Source organism: Pristiophorus japonicus, chromosome 8 (assembly GCF_044704955.1).
Source record: "Pristiophorus japonicus isolate sPriJap1 chromosome 8, sPriJap1.hap1, whole genome shotgun sequence".
NCBI lineage: Eukaryota > Metazoa > Chordata > Chondrichthyes > Pristiophoridae > Pristiophorus > Pristiophorus japonicus.
The window spans coordinates 56,888,328-56,908,167 of record NC_091984.1 but is presented as its reverse complement, the minus strand read 5'-3'; the positions used below and the strand labels follow the sequence as shown (position 1 = coordinate 56,908,167).

Below are 19,840 nucleotides of genomic sequence, written 5' to 3'. Positions count from 1 at the left end.
GTTGGTGGATATCTCTGAGGTGTAGTTGGTGGTCCACCCAAACTGTATCCAGCTCTGCCCAAAATTTGGTATTCGCACACCGGGGTTGTAATTTACCCAAGGATGCCATTATCTGCTGTCTCTCGCCGGGGGTAAATGGTTTATAGGTTGCAGTGGGATTCGCTGCAGTTCCTCCCCTGGTGACTGGCGCCGCCGGGAAGATTTCTAGATCTTCCTGACCCGGGGCTGTTGCCTCACCTTGGTAATCTTCGTAAGGGGGCAGTGAGGCTGTTTCTCCCACCCATTGGGAACGGTTCTGAATCTGTTGTTCTAACGCCAGGCATTTATTTTCCCGTTCCCTACATTTTCCTTGTGCCTGACTTAATTGTTTACTTTTCTCTTCACTTTTCTCTCTTACATCCTTTACTTGCTCAATTAGTCCTGCTAACTGATGTCCTAGTAATACTCTGGCCGTTTTGGTTTTATCTTTCTTTTGTTTTGCCATCCAATTTCGTTATTGTTCTAATGTCTGGGATACATCCCAGCCGTCTTTCTGCATTTTTTTAATTAAGACTTGTCGATCGGTCATGTAAGAGTTAATTAGGGACCCGGGCGGTCCACATTTTACGTCCATTTCCTTACCTGCCATTGAAGATGTTTATTCTATGGTCCTGTATTCCCCTCCAGTTTATGGAATTTCCGAACTTAAATACTCACGGCCATGATTCACCTCGCAGAGACCTCTTGTCTTGCTCGCGAAGATTAACGTGTTTCCTTACCACCGGAGTCCGGCTCTTGGTTGGATTGATCAGCTCCCTTCCACACCGATTTCTATATCACCTTCTATGAACATTGGACTAAAATAATCAACCCCCCCATCACTAATTACTTCACTTTCAGTCTGCGTTGTACGCCACTACAGTCTAAATTTCTTAACTCTTATCACATACTATCAAGTTATGTCTCTTTACTTATTTAATCTATTTTATTCATTTGATACCACTTCGCCGGCCAGCCGCTTCCCCCCAGTATAATTTCTGGGTGGTCAGAAATTCACTACTGGGTCATACGACTATCCAGCTCCGCGGTATCCTGTTCGTGACGCCAATTTGTTTAGTGAAAATACATTCACATAGACTCTGGTAAGGTAAGAGAGACAACTTTGTTGCTAACAGAGCTCTGGTAGAAGAGTTGAGATCCCACAACCTGCGAAGCACCTTCTCCCCGAGTGCCTGGTGCTGCGGGGTTATAAGCAGTTTACAGAGAGCGGAATACAATCATTTAAATTAATTTACATACAACCAATCATATTGTTGCACAACTTTTTAGTCCTAGTGAAACCTGATAGTATGGCGTGAGTTTGGGGGCCCTTCCTCTTTATCATCTTTTGTGGTTAGTTATTCTGTTGCAAAGCTTTCTATGAAACAGTGGCCTGCACCTGGCCATGAGTCACTTGTTGCTGCAGAGTTCATATCAGCGGACAGCAGATAGGCTTCTTGGTACAAAGTTCATTTAGTGGCAAGGCAGATAGTTGGCTTACCCCATCATGCTTTGCTATGTCCGAAAATCCACTCCAACAGTGAGAGTTGCCAGACTGGAGAGGGACGACACCATAGACCAGCTGTTACAAATTTAGATTTTGCCACAAATACGGTCTTGGTTACATCAGTGCTCCCTTAAGAAGTCAGAGTATCTTGGGTTTAGGTGTATGCCCACACAGTCCAACATCTAACTAAATTATAGCATAACCTACGGGTGTAACAACAGTTATCCCCATGTGATCTGAACCGGATATTTGTGTCTTTTTAAACTTGTGTGAATATATTTTGCTTTAAAGCACAACCCTTAAATGTAACTTTTTTTTTTCAAATCCATTCCATGGAAAAATTTCCGACGTGACGCTTTTTCCCACCTGGGATGAGTTGTTTGCAAAAACAGTGTACTCATCACCAGTTGCACCACCGATCCTCCCGAACTCCAGCAGCCCGTAAGCTGCATGGCCACCTGCCTGAGAGATGTACGGCCGCTAAGCTTTGTGCCTCTAACTAATTGTGGCAATTGTAATTCTACATCTCGTGTGGTAAGAAATGCCTGTGCCCTGATGGGCCCGAATTGCCTGTGCAACCCCTGTGGCTGGACCACCGTACACCTCCAAATTCATCTGTTTAGTAGCTGGTAGCTGCTGCTGGGTTCTGCCACAGGCTGTCTTCGCTTTTCATTCCACCACCTCGATGAAGCAGCTACACCCAATGTTTGCCCTGTTCACAGGCAGTGTACCACACGCCCTCCCATGTCTCCCTCTTGAGTAGATTGGCCTTCTCCTCCAGCCCTTCAGTTTGTACTATATAGGCCTCCCTGAATCATTAAGCCCCTAGAATCATCTGGTGTGCCTTTGCTGGTGCTTGCAGCTGACCCAGCAAGCCATCTACCTTAAACAACCTTGGGCCCCGGAGTTTCTTCACATTCGGGGAGCCCTAGACCATAGAAAAATATGGTCAGTGGCTTCTGCAGCTGCCTGGGCTAGACCGCAAAAGTTGGCTTTATGCTCCTTCGTCCTGATCTCATTTACCTTGAGTGGCTCGTCAATAACCTCCTTGGCATTTATGTCATTCCTTTTTAATGTCTAACATAAGAACATAAGAAATAGGAGCAGGAAGTAAGCCATTTGGACCCTCGAGCCTGCTCCACCATTCAATATGTTCATGGCTGATCTGATCCTGGGCTCAGCTCCACTTCCCTGCCCACTTCCCATAACCCTTTACTCCCTTTTCGCTCAAAAATCTGTGTATCACCGCCTTAAATATATTCGACATGAACGAATAACCTTCCAACCCAAATATTCCAGTCAAACTCTAGCAATGGGTACTTCTGTGGTCATTGACAGTCTCCAAATGTGGGCCATTTTGTCCTTTACTCAATGTTGGTCTTTCATTGGACTGTCATGTACTATTGTGAAAGAGCAGCTAGAGTCCTGCAAACTCCTTATGTGTATCCCATTCACCATGGCCAAGTGAAGGTATGGAGTTACTGCATAATTGGCCATCTTGTACCTTGGCTGGCCAAATTCAGAAATGCATGATCCAGAAACGTTCATCCTCTCTGCAATGAATTGTGGCCAATTGCTCCTTAAACACGGAGACCCTCTGCTCCAGAGATTTAATAATTAGTGAAAATGTGCTTCCCTGGATTGACTGAGGCTCCATGATGGTTCACATTTCACACTGCACACACATTAGGAGAACTGCCATTCCTCTGTGTCTAACTTAAACATGTAGATAGTGTTAACTTTAAATCTCTAACACCAAACTCCCCTGACTCATTTCACACGGGTATTCATTTTAGATTGAAAAAACTAATGGCGAATATACCTTGAAGTAAACTCCCAATGAGTCTAAACTCCACATTTTCCTGACCGTTTCACACTCCACTGGCCGCTTGCTGATCAAGATGGAAATAAGGACTATTGTTTCATGAATTGCATTGCTTAAAAAATGTAACTCGGGTGTTCTTTTCCCCATTACAAGATTCAATCTTTATACAGTCTATTTTTTTAATGAAATGTAAATAAGATCCGCATGTATACTGCTGTGATATCTTTAAACAATAATGTTTGCCAATGAACTCCAGATATTTGGCTTCCTGGAATCCTCTTTTAAACAAACTTCAAGGACAGCTGACCTGCATAGCAGAGCAGCAGATGGTAATTGGCTGAGTCATGAAGATTGGTCACTCAATGTTGGGATCTGACCCCTCGGGACTTTTATTTTTGTATTTTGAAGCCCATTTAAAGGAGCATCCATTATTCAAACATTCTCTTTCTTAAAAACTTTTGATTTCTGATTTTTCTTCCCCATAATATTACCATGTAACAAAAGCAAGGTACTTATAATATCCTTATAATAGTAACGTTTTTACCAACCCAATCAGTGTAGTTATTGCAACAGATGTTTTGAATTCAGTGAACTCCTTCCGCTTTATCAACAATTTGCATTTATATCGTGCTTTCAATGTCGAAAAATGTCCCAAGGCGAATCATAGAGACGCAAGAAAAAAATTGACACTAAGCTAAAGAAGGAGATATTAGATGGGGTGACTAAAAGTTTGGTTAAAGAGGTGGGTTTTAAGGAGTGTCTTAAAGGAGGAAAGAGAGGAAGGAGTTTAGGGAGGGAATCCCAGAGCATGGGGCACAATGAGGTAAATGGATGGGGATGTACAAGAGGCTGTAATCTGAGAAATAGAGAGGGTGGGAGAGGTTGTCGGAGGTTACAGAGGTAGGGACAGGCAAGGCCCCGCTCAGTAAAATCTGGCCGACGCTCAGCAGAGTAAAACTTAGCTTTGTGGGGCGCAGTGGAGCAGGAATGCTCCTCTTCGACCTCCAAAGAAAGTTTGGGCTGCTGCCACTCCAGAAAATGCTAGGAGAGACATTTAGGGTTTCTGTAGGATTATTCAAAGACATTCAAACCTGGGACCATGGCAGGAGCAGCAAGGCGGAGGAACAGTGATGGATTGGGATCGGGATCAAGATGGCAAAGTACCCGAGAGAAGAAATGATAGGTGGCATAGCCGGGTGCCTAGGGGAAAAGAGGAGATAGAAGGGCCGGAGACGGCCAAGAGAAAAAGAAAGGGAGCTCGTTTGCATGTAAAATAAACCAACTTAGTGGTTTATGATTGGCCTCATCTCCGTAGTGGCTTATTCGTTTGCCTTCCAGAAGATAGGTGAAACGGACTTGGAGTCTGTGCGACCATGGAGTGCAGTACGTAGAATGAGGGGTCTTATTGCTTCCCCCCCAACCGCCCCAGGTCATGTTGTTGTATGACTAGATATTGGGCAGTTAAGATAAACTCCTGATTATCGGGGACACTGGGTTTGATTATGCGCAGTCCCAAGACCATCTAGTGCAGATCTGAAATTTGTCAACACAAAGTATTAAGGACAGAATATATGATTTACAATTAGTGACTCAATTACATCTGTGTGCCCTGGTCCAGTTATCCACAGCCTTCTAACCCTACTTTGCCAAGACTATACTTGGGCTCAACTCCCCATGTGCAATAACTCAGGAGATCAACTAATTATTGTTCATTTATAGTTAAATAGCAATATGCGAAGGAGAGTTGGTTGAAGTCTAGGACTTTTTCTGCACTGCAGGGTGAGGATTTTGGAGACACAAAACTGACACACTACAGCATCATAGAGCACAGAAGAAGGCCATTCAGTCCATCGTGCCTGTGCCGCCAGCTCTTTGAAAGAGCTATCCCATTAATCCCACTCCCCTGCTCTTTCCCCATAGCCCTGCAAGTTTTACATTTTAAATATATAACCATGTCCCTTTTAAAAGTTACTCTTGAATCTACTTTCACCTTGCAGGCATTTCTATTGTAAATATGGACATAGGAATTCATAACAGAAAGTGTTATCACAAACCTTAGACATGAATGCAACAATGGGAAGTTTGGATTAGCATACAGGAGGTGTGTGTTGTAAGATTTTTAATCATTATAGATGTTGAATATTCTTCATCACCACAGCTTGATCTGAACTAACACACTTGGATGCCTCTCATGACGAGGCGTTTTATTTCAAGAAAAAGTTTAAGCCTTCCTGCCTGTTTGATGCTTCTGATTGACGCAATAAATGAATAACCACTGTTTTTGAGTAAATCGATCCAGTTTATTTATAAGAACTTGTTTCATTTCTAGGGAGTTTGCAAAGAATGATGGAAATTATTTTTATTTTTAATAGGTATTTGTGTAGCATTCCAACAAGCTAAGAAATGATCAAATCTTGTTTCTCCCTCTTGTGTGCCACGATCCTTGTCCACATCCTTGTAAAGTGCTCTGAGATGTTGATATGTATATGAGGAGCATTCGAGAAATGCAAGTTGCTGTTGTAGAAAAGAATCACTTACAGGAATATTTGTGCCATTTTGAGTGATTATAAAACAAATAAAGATTTCTTCTGATTTACTTTAGAGTTGGAAAAGGAAATGCAGGAGATGCACCGCGAACACATAAACAAAATGAGTGCCCTGCAAGGAGAAATCGAGATACTGAAAAGTGAAGCAAACGGAATGCGAATGCGAAGAGGGTTAAGGTCACCTCCACATCTGCTCCCACCTCCTCCCCCTCCCCCTCCCCCTCCCCCACAACTAGCTCTGAACCAACACACTCGAGTGCCTCTCATGGTAAGGACAACTCTGCTGTTCTAGTTTATAAAAAAAATAATAATTTCAAGAAAAGGTTTACGGTTTGCTGTCTTGATTTTTTTCTGAGGATAGCTGTTAATGAGTAGCTATCGTTTGAGTCAATTTATCAAGTATATTTATAAAGAATTACTTCTTAATTGGCCAATTGGTCAAATATTCACTGAATACTCCTTTTGAAATAATTATATGGAAGTTTTAATTATTTTCACTAATTTTCTACACTATTTGGTGTTGATGATCTTTTGGTTTCTGTTAGTTAATTGAATGAAACCATATACGTAGTGTAAAGAGGCATGTAACTTGTGAACATTTTCATAAAATTTATTGACAATCATGGACATGATCTTGTGTCCTATCTCAAAAACAGATTTGTTTATAGAAACATAGAAAATAGGTGCAGGAGTAGGCCATTTGGCCCTTTGAGCCTGCACCACCATTCAATATGATCATGGCTGATCATTACCTCAGTACCCCTTTCCTGCTTTCCCTCCATACCCCTTCATCTCTTTAGTCATAAGGGCCATAACCTAACTCCCTTTTGAATATATCCAATGAACTGGCATCAACAACTTTCTGTGTAAGAGAATTCCACAGGTTAACAACTCTGAGTGAAGAAGTTTCTCCTCATCTCGGACCTAAATGGCTTACCCCTTATCCTTAGACTGTGTCCCCTGGTTCTGGACTTCCCAATATCGGTAACATTCTTCCTGAATCTAACCTGTCCAGTCCCGTCAGAATTTTATATGTTTCTATGAGATCCCCTCTCATTCTTCTAAACTCCAGTGAATACAGGACCAGACGATTCAGTCTCTCCTCATCCCGGAAATCAGTCTGGTGAACCTTTGCTGCACTCCTTCAATAGCAAGAATGTCCTTCCTCAGATTAGGAGACCAAAACTGAACACAATGTTCCAGGTGAGGCCTCATCAAGGTCCTGTACAACTGCAGTAAGACCTCCCTGCTTCTATATTCAAATCCCCTAGCGATGAAGGCCAACATGCCATTTGCTGCCTTCACCGCCTGCTGTACCTGCATGCCAACTTTCAATGACTGATGTACCATGACACCCAGGTCTCGTTGCACCTCCCCTTTTCCTAATCTGCCATTCAGATAATATTCTGCCTTTGTGTTTTTGCCACCAAGGTGGATAACCTCACATTTATCCACATTATACTGCATCTGCCATGCCTTTGCCCATTCACCAAATCTGTCCAAGTCACCCTGCAGCCTCTTAGCATCCTCCTCGCAGCTCACACCGCCACCCAGCTTAGTGTCATCTGCAAACTTGGAGATATTACACTCAATTCCTTCATCTAAATCATTGATGTATATTGTAAATAGCTGGGGTCCCAGCGCTGAGCACTGTAGCACCCCACAAATCACTGCCTGCCATTCTGAAAAGGACCTGTTTATACCGATTCTCTGCTTCCTGTCTGCCAACTAGTTCTCTATCCACATCAATACATTAACCCCCTACAATGTGCTTTAATTTTGTACACCAATCTCTTGTGTGGGACCTTGTCAAAAGCCTTTTGAAAGTCCAAATACACCACATCCACTGGTTCTCCCCTGTCCACTCTACTAGTTACATCCTCAAAAAATTCTAGAAGATTTGTCAAACATGATTTCCCTTTCATAAATCCATGCTGACTTGGACCAATCCTGTCACTGATTTCCAAATGCGCTGCTATTTCATCTTTAATAATTGATTCCAACATTTTCCCCACTACTGATGTCAGGCTAACCGGTCTATAATTCCCCGTTTTCTCTCTCCCTCCTTTCTTACATTACATTAGCTACCCTCCAGTGCATAGGAACTGATCCAGAGTCGATAGACTGCTGGAAAATGATCACCAATGCATCCATTATTTCTAGGGCCACTTCCTTAAGTACTCAGGGATGCAGACTATCAGGCTCTGGGGATTTATCAGCCTTTAATCCCATCAATTTCCCTAACACAATTTCCTGACTATTAAGGATTTATTTCAGTTTCTCCTTCTCACTAGACCATCTGTCCCCTTGTATTTCCGGAAGGTTATTTGTGTCTTTCTTCGTGAAGACAGAACCAAAGTATTTGTTCAATGGTCTGCCATTTCTTTGTTCCCCATTATAAATTCACCTGATTCTGACTGCAAGGGACCTACATTTGTCTTCACTCATCTTTTTCTCTTCACATATCTAGAGAAGTTTTTGCAGTCAGTTTTTATGTTCCCAGCCAGCTTCCTCTCATACTCTTATTTTCCCCCTCCTGATTAAACCCTTTGTCCTGCTCTGCTGAATTCTAAATTTCTCCCAGTCCTCAGGATTGCTGCTTTTACTGGCCAATTTATATGCCTCTTCCTTGAATTTTACACTATCCTTAATTTCCCTTGTTAGCCACGGTTGAGCCGTCTTCCCCGTTTCATTTTTACTCGAGACCGGGATGTACAATTGTTGAAGTTCATCCATGCGATCTTTAAATGTTTGCCATTGCCTAGCCACTGTCAACCCTTTGAGTATCATTTGCCGGTCTATTCTAGCCAATTCACGTCTCATACCATTGAAGTTACCTTTTCCTAAGTTCAGGACCCTCGTCTCTGAATTAACTGTGTCACTCTCCATCTTAAAGAATTCTACCATATTATGGAAATCCTCCTGCACTGTATTGCTATCAGTTTGGTTAGCCCAATCTATATGTAGATTAAAGTCGCCCATGATAACTGCTGTACCCTTATTGCAGGCACCCCTAATTTCTTGTTTCATGCTGTTCCCAACCTCACTACTATTGTTTGGTGGTCTGTACACAACTCCCACTAGTGTTTTCTGCACTTCGGTATTCTGCAGCTCTACCCATACAGATTCCACATCATCCAAGCTATAATGTCCTTCCTTACTATTGTGTTAATTTCCTCTTTAACCAGCACGCTACCCCACCCCCTTTTCTTTTCTGTCTATCGTTCCTGAATGTTGAATACCCCTGGATGTTGAGTTCCCAGCCTTGGTCACCTTGGAGCCATGTCTCCGTAATGCCAATTATATCATATTCGTTAATAGTTGCCTGCGCAGTTAATTTGTCCACCTTATTATGTATACTCCTTGCATTGAGGCACAGAGCCTTCAGGCTTGTCTTTTTAACACACTTTGCCTCTTTAGAATTTTGCTGTAATGTGGCCCTTTTTGATTTGCCTTGGGTTTCTCTGCCCTCCACTTTTACTTTTCTTCTTTCTATCTCTCGCTTCTGCCCCCATTCTACTTCCCTCTGCTCCCTGCATAGGTTCCCATCCCCCTGCCACATTAGTTTAACCCCTTCCCAACAGCACTAGCAAATACTCCCCCTAGGACATTGGTTTTGGTCCTGGCCAGGTGCAGACGGTACGGTTTGTACTAGTCCCACCTCCCCCAGAACCGGCTCCAATGTCTCAGGAATTTGAATCCCTCCCTGTTGCACCATTCCTCATCTTAGCTGTCCTGCAATTCCTACTCTGACTAGCACGTGGCACTGGTAGCAATCCTGAGATTACTACCTTTTGAGGTCCTACTTTTTAATTTAGCTCCTAGCTCCCTAAATTCAGCTTGTAGGACCTCATCCCATTTGTTACCGTTATCGTTGGTACCTATATGCACCACGACAACTGGCTGTTCACCCTCCCCCTCCAAAATGCCCTGCAGCCGCTCCGAGGAGACATTGACCTTTGCACCAGGGAGGCAACATACCATCCTGGAGTCACGATTGCGGCCACAGAAATGCCTATCTATTCCCCTTACAATAGAATCCCCTACCACTATAGCTCTCCCACTCTTTTTCCTGCCCTCCTGTGCAGCAGAGCCACCCACAGTGCGATGAACTTGGCTGCTGCTGCCCTCTTCTGGTGAGTCATCCCCCCTCCCCCCGGCCACCCTAACAGCACCCAAGGCAAGGCGTTGTATCTATTTTGGAGGGGGATAACCGCAGGGGACCCTTGCACTACCTTCCTTCCACTGCTCTTCCTGATGGTCACCCATTCCCTATCTACCTGAGTAGCCTTGAGCTGCGGTGTGACCAGATCACTAAACGTGCTATTACTCACTAAACGTGCTATTACTCACTAAACGTGCTATATATAGTTTGCACGTACTTTCTTCTTTGTAACTTATCCTTTACCTTGGGTCATCCAGCCCGTTTTACCACACATCCAACCCAGAATGATAGGATGAAAATCTTCTCTATGAAATAAAATTAGATCACAACCAGCTGATATTCTGCACCCGAGTGGGCAAAGGCACACAGCACAAAACTGCTCACAATTCATCGTGTTTGTAATATCGTTGAGGCCGCCAGAATTACTGTGATAGCAAATACAAAAAATCACATTGGTGCACTTGATGGTGAGGTTAGGGTTAAGGCGCATGGTTTCGGCAGAGAAGAGACAGGTTTGCTTTGTATCAAACCCATACTGAACCTAACCTGAAAATGCTAATGCTAACATTGGGTATCCAAAGTGGCTACATGGTGTTTCGCGCTTTAATGAACTCAAAACATTCAGATAAAATGTGAACACTTTAAACAAATCCCATTGACTGTTTTATAGGGCTGCACCAGACCTCAAACACCAATGATTGCCAAGCATTTACTGGATCCCCCAGATGCATTAGGACCTGCCCCCTATGACCCAGCGTAAGTATCAATATTCATGTGTCTATTTTTACTTTATAGAATATAAACAATTGAATCTGTCTGATGCTTTTGACTGACTGGTCCATTGCACACCATTGTTACGTGATGCTCCACCTAACTCCCATTCACCAGTCCCACAAGAGTTAACTTTTCAGCCTTGGATCAGGTCACAACCTACAAAGTACGACATACTTTTAATTTTCCTTGTGAATAATTAGCTGCCATTTCCACCACTGAACTAAGTTTTTATATGTTAAAAGCTATCTATTCCCAATTGATCTCTATTTTCTTCTTTGCATTGTTGTGGATGATATTTCCCTTCCACAGATGGTAAGCTATCAGCTCTCTCAGCTTCCATACTCTGTCTGAACTGCTCCGTGTTTTCATTCTCCTCTGGGGTCAACTATGTCGCAAGATTCTGACCTGCTCACCCTCAGCCTGCCATGCAAACAAGTGACAAGTTTTCAGGCTGCTCAACCTTTCGACTTTGCCTGACGCAACCTCAATTCAATGACATGGCGAGATGCTGATTTGTTTAATTCCAGCTCCTCTGCTGGGCTTAACCTGCCCTATATAACCCCACTGATTCCTGGTAAGGTGTTGGTTATGGGAATCTGCAGAAAACAGCACAGCTTAACCCCCACCCTGCCCTCGACCTCTCTATCTCCCGGTCGTCTTCCCGCCTTCCCTCCACCACCCCCCCTCCAAAATACTGAACTGGCCATGGTATCAGGAAATATCTAATTTGAGTCCAGTATTTCTTAATGGGGGAATGGGAGGTGTGTGTCACTGAACTGTTCTCTTGCATCTTTTTCCAGTCCAGTTGAGCGAGGCATGGACAGAAGTACACAAGGAAGTAAATTTGATTTTTGCTGAGAGTTGCTCACACAGTGACAGAGAAAATCCAATAAAAAAATCTAAATTGACAACAAAATTGGCTTTAGTTATTCTCCAGACTAGATTAACATTGGATTAGCTCAATAAAAGTGTGTATGCATTGCACATGTGCAGTTAAAGGTTCTGTTCTACATATCCTCCATCAAAGTTCTTTTGCAGTAAATGAGGCTCCCCTATCACAGGCTCCAGTATCCAAATTATTTTTAGATGATAAGCCTGTTCTGAGGCCACCACACTCCCATTCCTTGCTGCAGTAATGTAGAGATGTTTATTTTTTTAAGTTTATTTCAACTTAAAAGCCAAAAAGCTGATTTTGCTAATGATGTAATGAAGGGGTAAGTGATTGGCTGGTGATTGGTAAGTACTTTTTCTTTTTTCTTTTCTCTATCAGTGAGTAACTTTTAGCACTGTTGTTGCCAATTTAAGTGTATCTAAGGGTTAAGTCATGGCAGGAGAGCTCGGACACGTGTTATGCTCCTCCTGTACTATGTGGGAAATCAGGGACGCCTCCGGTGTCCCTGACGACTTCGTGTGCGGGAAGTGTATCCGCCTACAGCTCCTGACGAACCGCATTGCAGAACTGGAGCTGCGGGTGGATTCACTCTGGAGCATGCACGATGCTGAGAATGACGTGACCAGCACGTTTAGTGAGTTGGTCTTACCACAGGTAAAGGTTACACAGCCAGATAAGGAATGGAAGACCAACAGGAAGAGCAGTGCAGGGAACCCCCGCGGTCATCCCCCTGCAAAACAGATACACCGCTTTGAGTACTGTTGAGGGGGATGACTCATCAGGGGGGAGTGGCAGCAGCCAAGTTCATGGCACCATGGCTGGCTCTGCTGCACAGGAGGGCAGGAAAAAGAATGGGAGAACGATAGTGATAGGGGATTCGATTGTAAGGGGAATAGATAGGCGTTTCTGCAGCCGCAACCGAGACTCCAGGATGGTATGTTGCGTCCCTGGTGCAAGGGTCAAGGATGTCTCGGAGAGGGTGCAGGACATTCTGAAAAGGGAGGGTGAACAGCCAGTTGTCGTGGTGCATATAGGTACCAATGACATAAGTAAAAAACGGGATGAGGTCCTACGAGGCGAATTTAGGGAGCGAGGAGCTAAATTAAAAAGTAGGACCTCAAAAGTAGTAATCTCAGGATTGCTACCAGTGCCACATGCTAGTCATAGTAGGAATCACAGGATAGCTCAGATGAATATGTGGCTTGAGGAATGATGCAGAAGGGAGGCATTCAAATTCCTGGGACATTGGAACTGGTTCTGGGAGAAGTGGGACCAGTACAAACCGGACGGTCTGCACCTGGGCAGGATCGGAACCAATGTCCTCGGAGGAGTGTTTGCTAGTGCTGTTGGGGAGGAGTTAAACTAATATGGCAGGGGGATGGGAACCTATGCAGGGAGACAGAGGGAAATAAAAAGGAGACAGAAGCAAAATATAGAAAGGAGAATAGTAAAAGTGGAGGGCAGAGAAACCCAAGGCAAAAAACAAAAAAGGCCACATTACAGCAAAATTCCAAAGGGGCAAAGTGTGTTTTTAAAAAAAAAAAAAACAAGCCTGAAGACTCTGTGCCTCAATGTGAGGAGTATTCGGAATAAGGTGGATGAATTAACTGCACAGATATCAGTTAACAGATACGATGTGATTGGCATCACGGAAACATGGCTCCAGGGCGACCAAGGCTGGAACTCAACATCCAAGGGTATTCAGCATTTAGGAAGAATGGACAGAAAGGAAAAGGAGGCGGGGTGGCGTTGCTGGTTAAAAATGAAATCAGTGCAATTGTAAGGAAGGACATTAGCCTGGATGATGTGGGATCGGTATGGGTGGAGCTGCGGAATTCCAAAGGGCAGAAAACGCGAGTGGGAGTTGTGTACAGACCACCAAACAGTAGTAGTGAGGTTGGGGACAGCATCAAACAAGAAATAAGGGATGTGTGCAATAAAGGTACAGCAGTAATCATGGGCGACTTTAATCTACACATTGATTGGGCTAACCAAACTGGTAGCAATGCGGTGGAGGAGGATTTCCTGGAGTGTATTAGGGATGGTTTTCTACACCAATATGTCGAGGAACCAACCAGGGAGGTGGCCATCCTAGACTGGATATTGTGTAATGAGAAGGGACTAATTAGCAATCTTGTGCGAGGCCCCTTGGGGAAAAGTGACCATAATATGTTAGAATTCCTTATTAAGATGGAGAGTGACAAAGTTAATTCGGAAACTAGGGTCCTGAACTTAAGGAAAGGTAACTTCGACGGTATGATGTGTGAATTGGCTAGAATAGACTGGCAAACGATACTAAAAGGGTTGATGGTGGATAAGCAATGGCAAACATTTAAAGATCACATGGATGAACTTCAGCAAATGTACATCCCTGTCTGGAGTAAAAATAAAACTGGGAAGGTGGCTCAACCATGGCTAACAAAGGAAATTAAGGATAGTGTTAAAGCCAAGAAAGAGGCATATAAATTGGCTAGAAAAAGCAACAAATCTGAGGACTGGGAGAAATTTAGAATTCAACAGAGGAGGACTAAGGATTTAATTAAGAGGGGGAAAATAGAGTATGAGAGGAAGCTTGCAGGGAAAATAAAAACTGACTGCAAAAGCTACTATAAATATGTGAAGAGAAAAAGATTAGTAAAGACAAACGAAGGTCCCTTGCAGTTGGATTCAGGTGAAATTATAATGGGGAACAAAGAAATGGCAGACTAATTGAACCAATACTTCGGTTCTGTCTTCACGAAGGAAGATACAAATAACCTTCCGAAGGTACTAAGGGTCTAGTGAGAAGGAGGAACTGAAGGATATCCTTATTAGGCGGGAAATTGTGTTAGGGAAATTGATGGGATTGAAGGCCGATAAATCCACGGGGCCTGATCGTCTGCATCCCAGAGTGCTCAAGGAAGTGACCTTCGAAATAGTGGATGCATTGGTGATCATTTTCCAACAGTCTATCGACTCTGGATCAGTTCCCATGGACTGGAGGGTAGCTAATGTAACACCACTTTTTTTAAAAAAAAAGGAGGGAGAGAGAAAACAGGTAATTATAGACCGGTTAGCTTGACATCAGTAGTGGGGAAAATGTTGGAATCGATCATGAAGGACGAAATAGCAGCGCATTTGGAAAGCGGTGACAGGATCGGACCAAGTCAGCATGGATTTATGGAAGGGAAATCATGCTTGATGAATCTTCTGGAATTTTTTGAGGATGTAACTAGCAGAGTGGACAGGGGAGAACCAGTGGATGTGGTGTATTTGGACTTTCAGAAGGCTTTTGACAAGGTCCCGCACAAGAGATTGTTGTGCAAAATCAAAGCACATAGGATTGGGGGTAATATACTGACGTGGATAGGGAACTGGTTGGCAGACAGGAAGCAGAGAGTCGGGATAAACTGGTCCTTTTCAGAATGGCAGGCAGTGACTAGTGGAGTGCCGCAGGGCTCAGTGCTGGGACCACAACTATTTACAATATACATTAATGATTTAGATGATGGAATTGAGTGTAATATCTCCAAGTTTGCAGATGACACTAAACTGGGTGGTGGTGTGAGCTGTCAGGAGGACGCTAAGAGGCTGCAGGGACAGGTTAGGTGAGTGGGAAAATGCATGGCAGATGCAGTAAAATGTGGATAAATGTGAGGTTATCTATTTTGAGTGCAAAAACACAAAGGCAGAATATTATCTGAATGGCGGCAGACTCGGAAAAGGGGAGGTGCAATGAGACCTGGGTGCAATGAGACCTGGGTGTCATGGTTCATCAGTCACTGAAAGTGGGCACGCAGGTACAGCAGGCGGTGAAGAAGGCAAATGGTATGTTGGCCTTCATAGCTAGGGGATTTGAATATAGGAGCAGGGAGGTCTTACTGCAGTTGTACAAGGCCTTAGTGAGGCCTCACCTGGAATATTGTGTTCAGTTTTGGTCTCCTAATCTGAGGAATGACGTTCTTGCTATTGAGGGAGTGCAGCGAAGGTTCACCACTGATTCCAGGGATGGCTGGGGTGTCATATGAGGAGAGACTGGATCAACTGGGCCTTTCTTCACTGGAGTTTAGAAGGATGAGAGGGGATCTCATAGAAACATATAAGATTCTGACGGGACTGTACAGGTTAGATGCGGGAAGAATGTTCCTGATATTGGGGAAGTCCAGAACCAGGGGACATATTCTTAGGATAAGGGCTAGGCCATTTAGGACTGAGATGAGGAGAAACTTCTTCACTCAGAGTTGTTAACCTGTGGAGTTCCCTGCCGCAGAGTGTTGTTGATGCCAGTTCACTGGATATATTCAAGAGGGAGTTAGATATGGCTCTTACGGTTAAGAGGATCGAGGTGTATGGAGAGAAAGCAGGAAAGGGGTACTGAAGGAATGATCAGCCATGATCTTATTGAATGGCGGTGCAGGCTCGAAGGGCCGAATGGCCTACCCCTGCACCTATTTTTCTTTATTTCTATCTTGTTTGATAAGAAATGGCTGCACTATTTATACTACACAATGCAAGACCATTTCCAAATGCCAGCATGCCAACTCAAAAGCACGCTGGAAACAGCACTAGTTGCAATTGAAATGACAATTTACAGCACTGAACGGAATATTGAAAATAACACCTTGCGGCACAATGCATGGCCTCCCTTGCTGCTGCTACACCTGCTATTTTAGCTCCATAATTATTCTTGAATCTGATATTTAAATAATACCTTGTTGTGCCACTAACTGATTTTTTTGATTCCAGGGCAGGGTTTGTTGTCTTCTATGATTTTCTTCTTGGCCTTGCTCCTACATATCGCCTCAGCCGCCTGGTTACGGGTTTGTACAATAATGGACAGGAGATGGGGAAGCCATCGGCCTTACCTGCAGTGTACTGTGAAATGGGAGGCGGACCTCACTACATGTCTGAAGGACTCAAAGGCAGCTTTGGAATATTATCTGCAAAGCAACCAGTGCCAAGGTAATGGTGATATGGTAGAAACAATTTGCATTTGAGATAGTTCTGGTTATATTGCACAAGTGGTCTGCACTAGTGAGGAGAATTATAGAAATGTGGTATAAGTAATATAGACTTATCATTATATCTGATCAACTTCTTTGTGGACTTGCTTATTGTTTATTGACCATGTTTTAGAAAAAAATTGGAAAATAAAATTTGTGCTCAAATTGATAAATATTAGGACTGGTGAATTAAATTTTTCACTTTTTACAGCAGATCAAACACACTCGGGTACGGTTTAGATAGAGACTAAAGCTCCTCCCATTGGACCAATAAAGTTAACTCTCAACTTGAGCAGACACTTAGAATTTGTTCTTTTAATTTATGATGTCCTCTGACTCTCTTGATCAGATTCAAAATAGAACATGATGAAAGAGCACAACAGGCTGGTCAGCATCTAGAAGATTGGATTTGCTGCCTTGTATTCACTGAACTTATCCATTATCCTCTAGATACCATGCTTTTAATGTAACTAGCCGATCCCCTATGGAAATACTTGGGACTAGTCCAGGGTCTGGAGCCCGATTGTTATGTTTAGTTGATAACTTGGCCTGTGCAATTAAGGTCACTTTTCTAAATGGGCAAATCCAGATGATATAGCTAAATATAAAGCTCAAGTCCATCAGGGAATTTTTACTGATTATAAATTTCAGAGTCCAGGTCAGTGACTGGTTTTAAAAAAACAATTGTTTTGCCAATGCAATAAAGTGTGATAGATATACATTTGACACTGTCCCATTGGTATTGCTCATGGTAGGTCAGAGGCTCTGCCCTTTTAGAATATGTAACATCCATTGTATTAGCAAGGCCATTGGTTTATAGTGACCAAACAGGGTGAATATTACATCAGTTTACACCTCCACGGAATCCTGTTCCTTTCCTCTGCTGAAACATTATCCATTATCCAATACTATCACAAAAACCTCTGGTTGAATTGAAATACAGCTAAAATATGAAATATGTGCCCCTAATGCTTTATATACAGGTGCTTCCCTTTGGTGACATCATGGTTTGCATAATCTCAAAACCTATTGTAGTGCTCGATTTAGGCGGGAGTAAGGGCGCAAGGCTGTTGTGTCTCCATGAGCTGGCCCAGTTACTGGCTCTAGCAGCTGCAGAGCCTCCTTGTCCTTTATGCTACAACTACAGTCATTTATTACTTTTGTTCGGGTTGTTTTGATGCTGTGCAAGGTACTGAAACCTCATTGGAGGGATTCGGACAGGGAGTTGTGAGAGAGATAGACATGAATCTGGGAGACAACAATGTGTTCAAAGGTCTTGAACAGAAAAGGTCAAAGATGTCCTTTTTCTAAGATTTTTTTTGTTTGTATCTGCTGCTAGAGTCCGGCCTTCCCCTGGAATCTCACTGGTAATTGAGCTCCAAGCTGCTGGCGGCTTTGATCCATATGGCCAAGAAATTCAGCGCCTGATTTCCAGAGGCTGGGCAAAGATTGATATATTTGATAATCACAATCAGGTTATCAGTGGACGGTGGAAAGTTCCGGTACGATCCCTACCAGTAAAACCGTCTCTCACAACTGGTCAGCTCAATGGAATTCCTCAGGTATATGTAAATGACACATTGGTACAATACTTGCATTTACCAAACCAAAAACACAATAGGCTATATTTTTCTATTTGTAGTCTGGCTAATGCAGGTTTAATGCTGGTGATTGCAAGACACACACAGATGAGCAAGGTCGTTCAGCCCGTCTTTGCCGATCCATTCAGAACGCATCAACAATGTATTTTTCCCCCTGCCCTGCCCTGACTGTATCACTCAACTACTTTTTAAATTATTCTTCCTGGAAATCCATTCTATCTGTTGATCACTTTGTGTGTGAAAAGTAACTAAATTCCACCATCAGTCCTAAATTTGCCCCTCAGTTTAAACCTGCAACCTGTTGTCCTAGTTGCACAGTTTAATTTAAAGTCATCTTCTAGATTTAGTTGTTGACTATCTTATATACAGTCGTGTAGTGGTTATGCTACTAGAATTGTGAGTTTAAATTCTACCATGGCAAATTGTAAAATTGATTTCAATAAATCTGGTAATTTGTGGGCTGCACCAGGGGGGAAAAATTACTGTGTTGTTCTATAAACCTAACTTGGTTCACTAACAACCTTTAGTGAAGGGAATCTGCCACCGTTACTGACTGGCTGAGATGTGACTTCAGTTCCATACTATGTGGTTGACTCTTAATGCCTTCTGCTACTTGTTTATAACAAGTGCTGAGGGATGGGCAATAAGCATGGCCTGCATCACCCACATCCTGAGAACAAATTAAAAATATATGATTCTATGAGGCCCGCTTGTTGTTTTATGTTTCAAGATTTAAAAAGTACAAGTTTTGGCAGTCTTTCCTCGGAACTCTGTTCTCCTTAAAGCAGAGAAGGTTATGGGGAGATTTAATGGAGGTGGTCAAAATCCTGTTGCACCTGGCAGGAGGGTCGGTAACCAGAGGACACAGATTTAAGATCATTGGCATAAGAACCAGAGGCAAAATGAGGAAAACATTATTTTTACCACAGCGAGTTATGATGATCTGGAATGCACTGCCTGAAATGGCGGTGGAAGCAGATTCAATAATAACTTTCAAAAGGGAATTCGATAGATACTTGAAAAGGAGAAATTTGCAGGGCTATGGGGAAAGAGTGGGGGATTGGGACTAATTAAGATAGCTTTATCAAAAGAGCTGGCAAAGGCACGATCGAAAAAGGCCATTCAGCCTTTGTTATATCATTCAATGATTCTATAACTTAGTCTTAAAAATGGACATGGAACATTTATTGCCCAACAGAAAGCTGAGTATGCAACATGCAGATGCTGCAGAATGGTCACCAGACAAATTGTTACCAGTTGCCAGAAGCAAAATATAGTTTCAAATTCTGTTGGTGAGGTTTCTACAATCACATTATTATTCCCACGGTTAATATCCCCAGATTTCCCTTTGGTATTGTTACTGAATACCACACCATACTCCTTCACTTACACAATTACGTCGAAATAAGTGGGCATAAGCTCCCCTCTGGTCACTGGCAGCAATCCAAGATATTAACGAAACAAAACTGGTGGCTCGTCACTAAACATACTACTTTCGTTGATCCCTGTAGTCGCAGTTTCCTCTTCTAC

General features: G+C 43.0%; 1 protein-coding gene across 1 annotated transcript in view; it reads left to right on the top strand.

Annotated features, from left to right (window-relative positions):
* ccdc17 (coiled-coil domain containing 17) overlaps positions 1–19,840 on the top strand; it is a 72,471-nt gene that overhangs the window by 44,543 nt on the left and 8,088 nt on the right. Inside the window, exons 8-11 of the mRNA XM_070886820.1 lie at positions 5,953–6,164; positions 10,732–10,817; positions 16,453–16,668; positions 18,049–18,271. Coding sequence (XP_070742921.1) covers positions 5,953–6,164; positions 10,732–10,817; positions 16,453–16,668; positions 18,049–18,271 — 737 coding nt within the window. The remainder of the gene's footprint in view (positions 1–5,952; positions 6,165–10,731; positions 10,818–16,452; positions 16,669–18,048; positions 18,272–19,840) is intronic.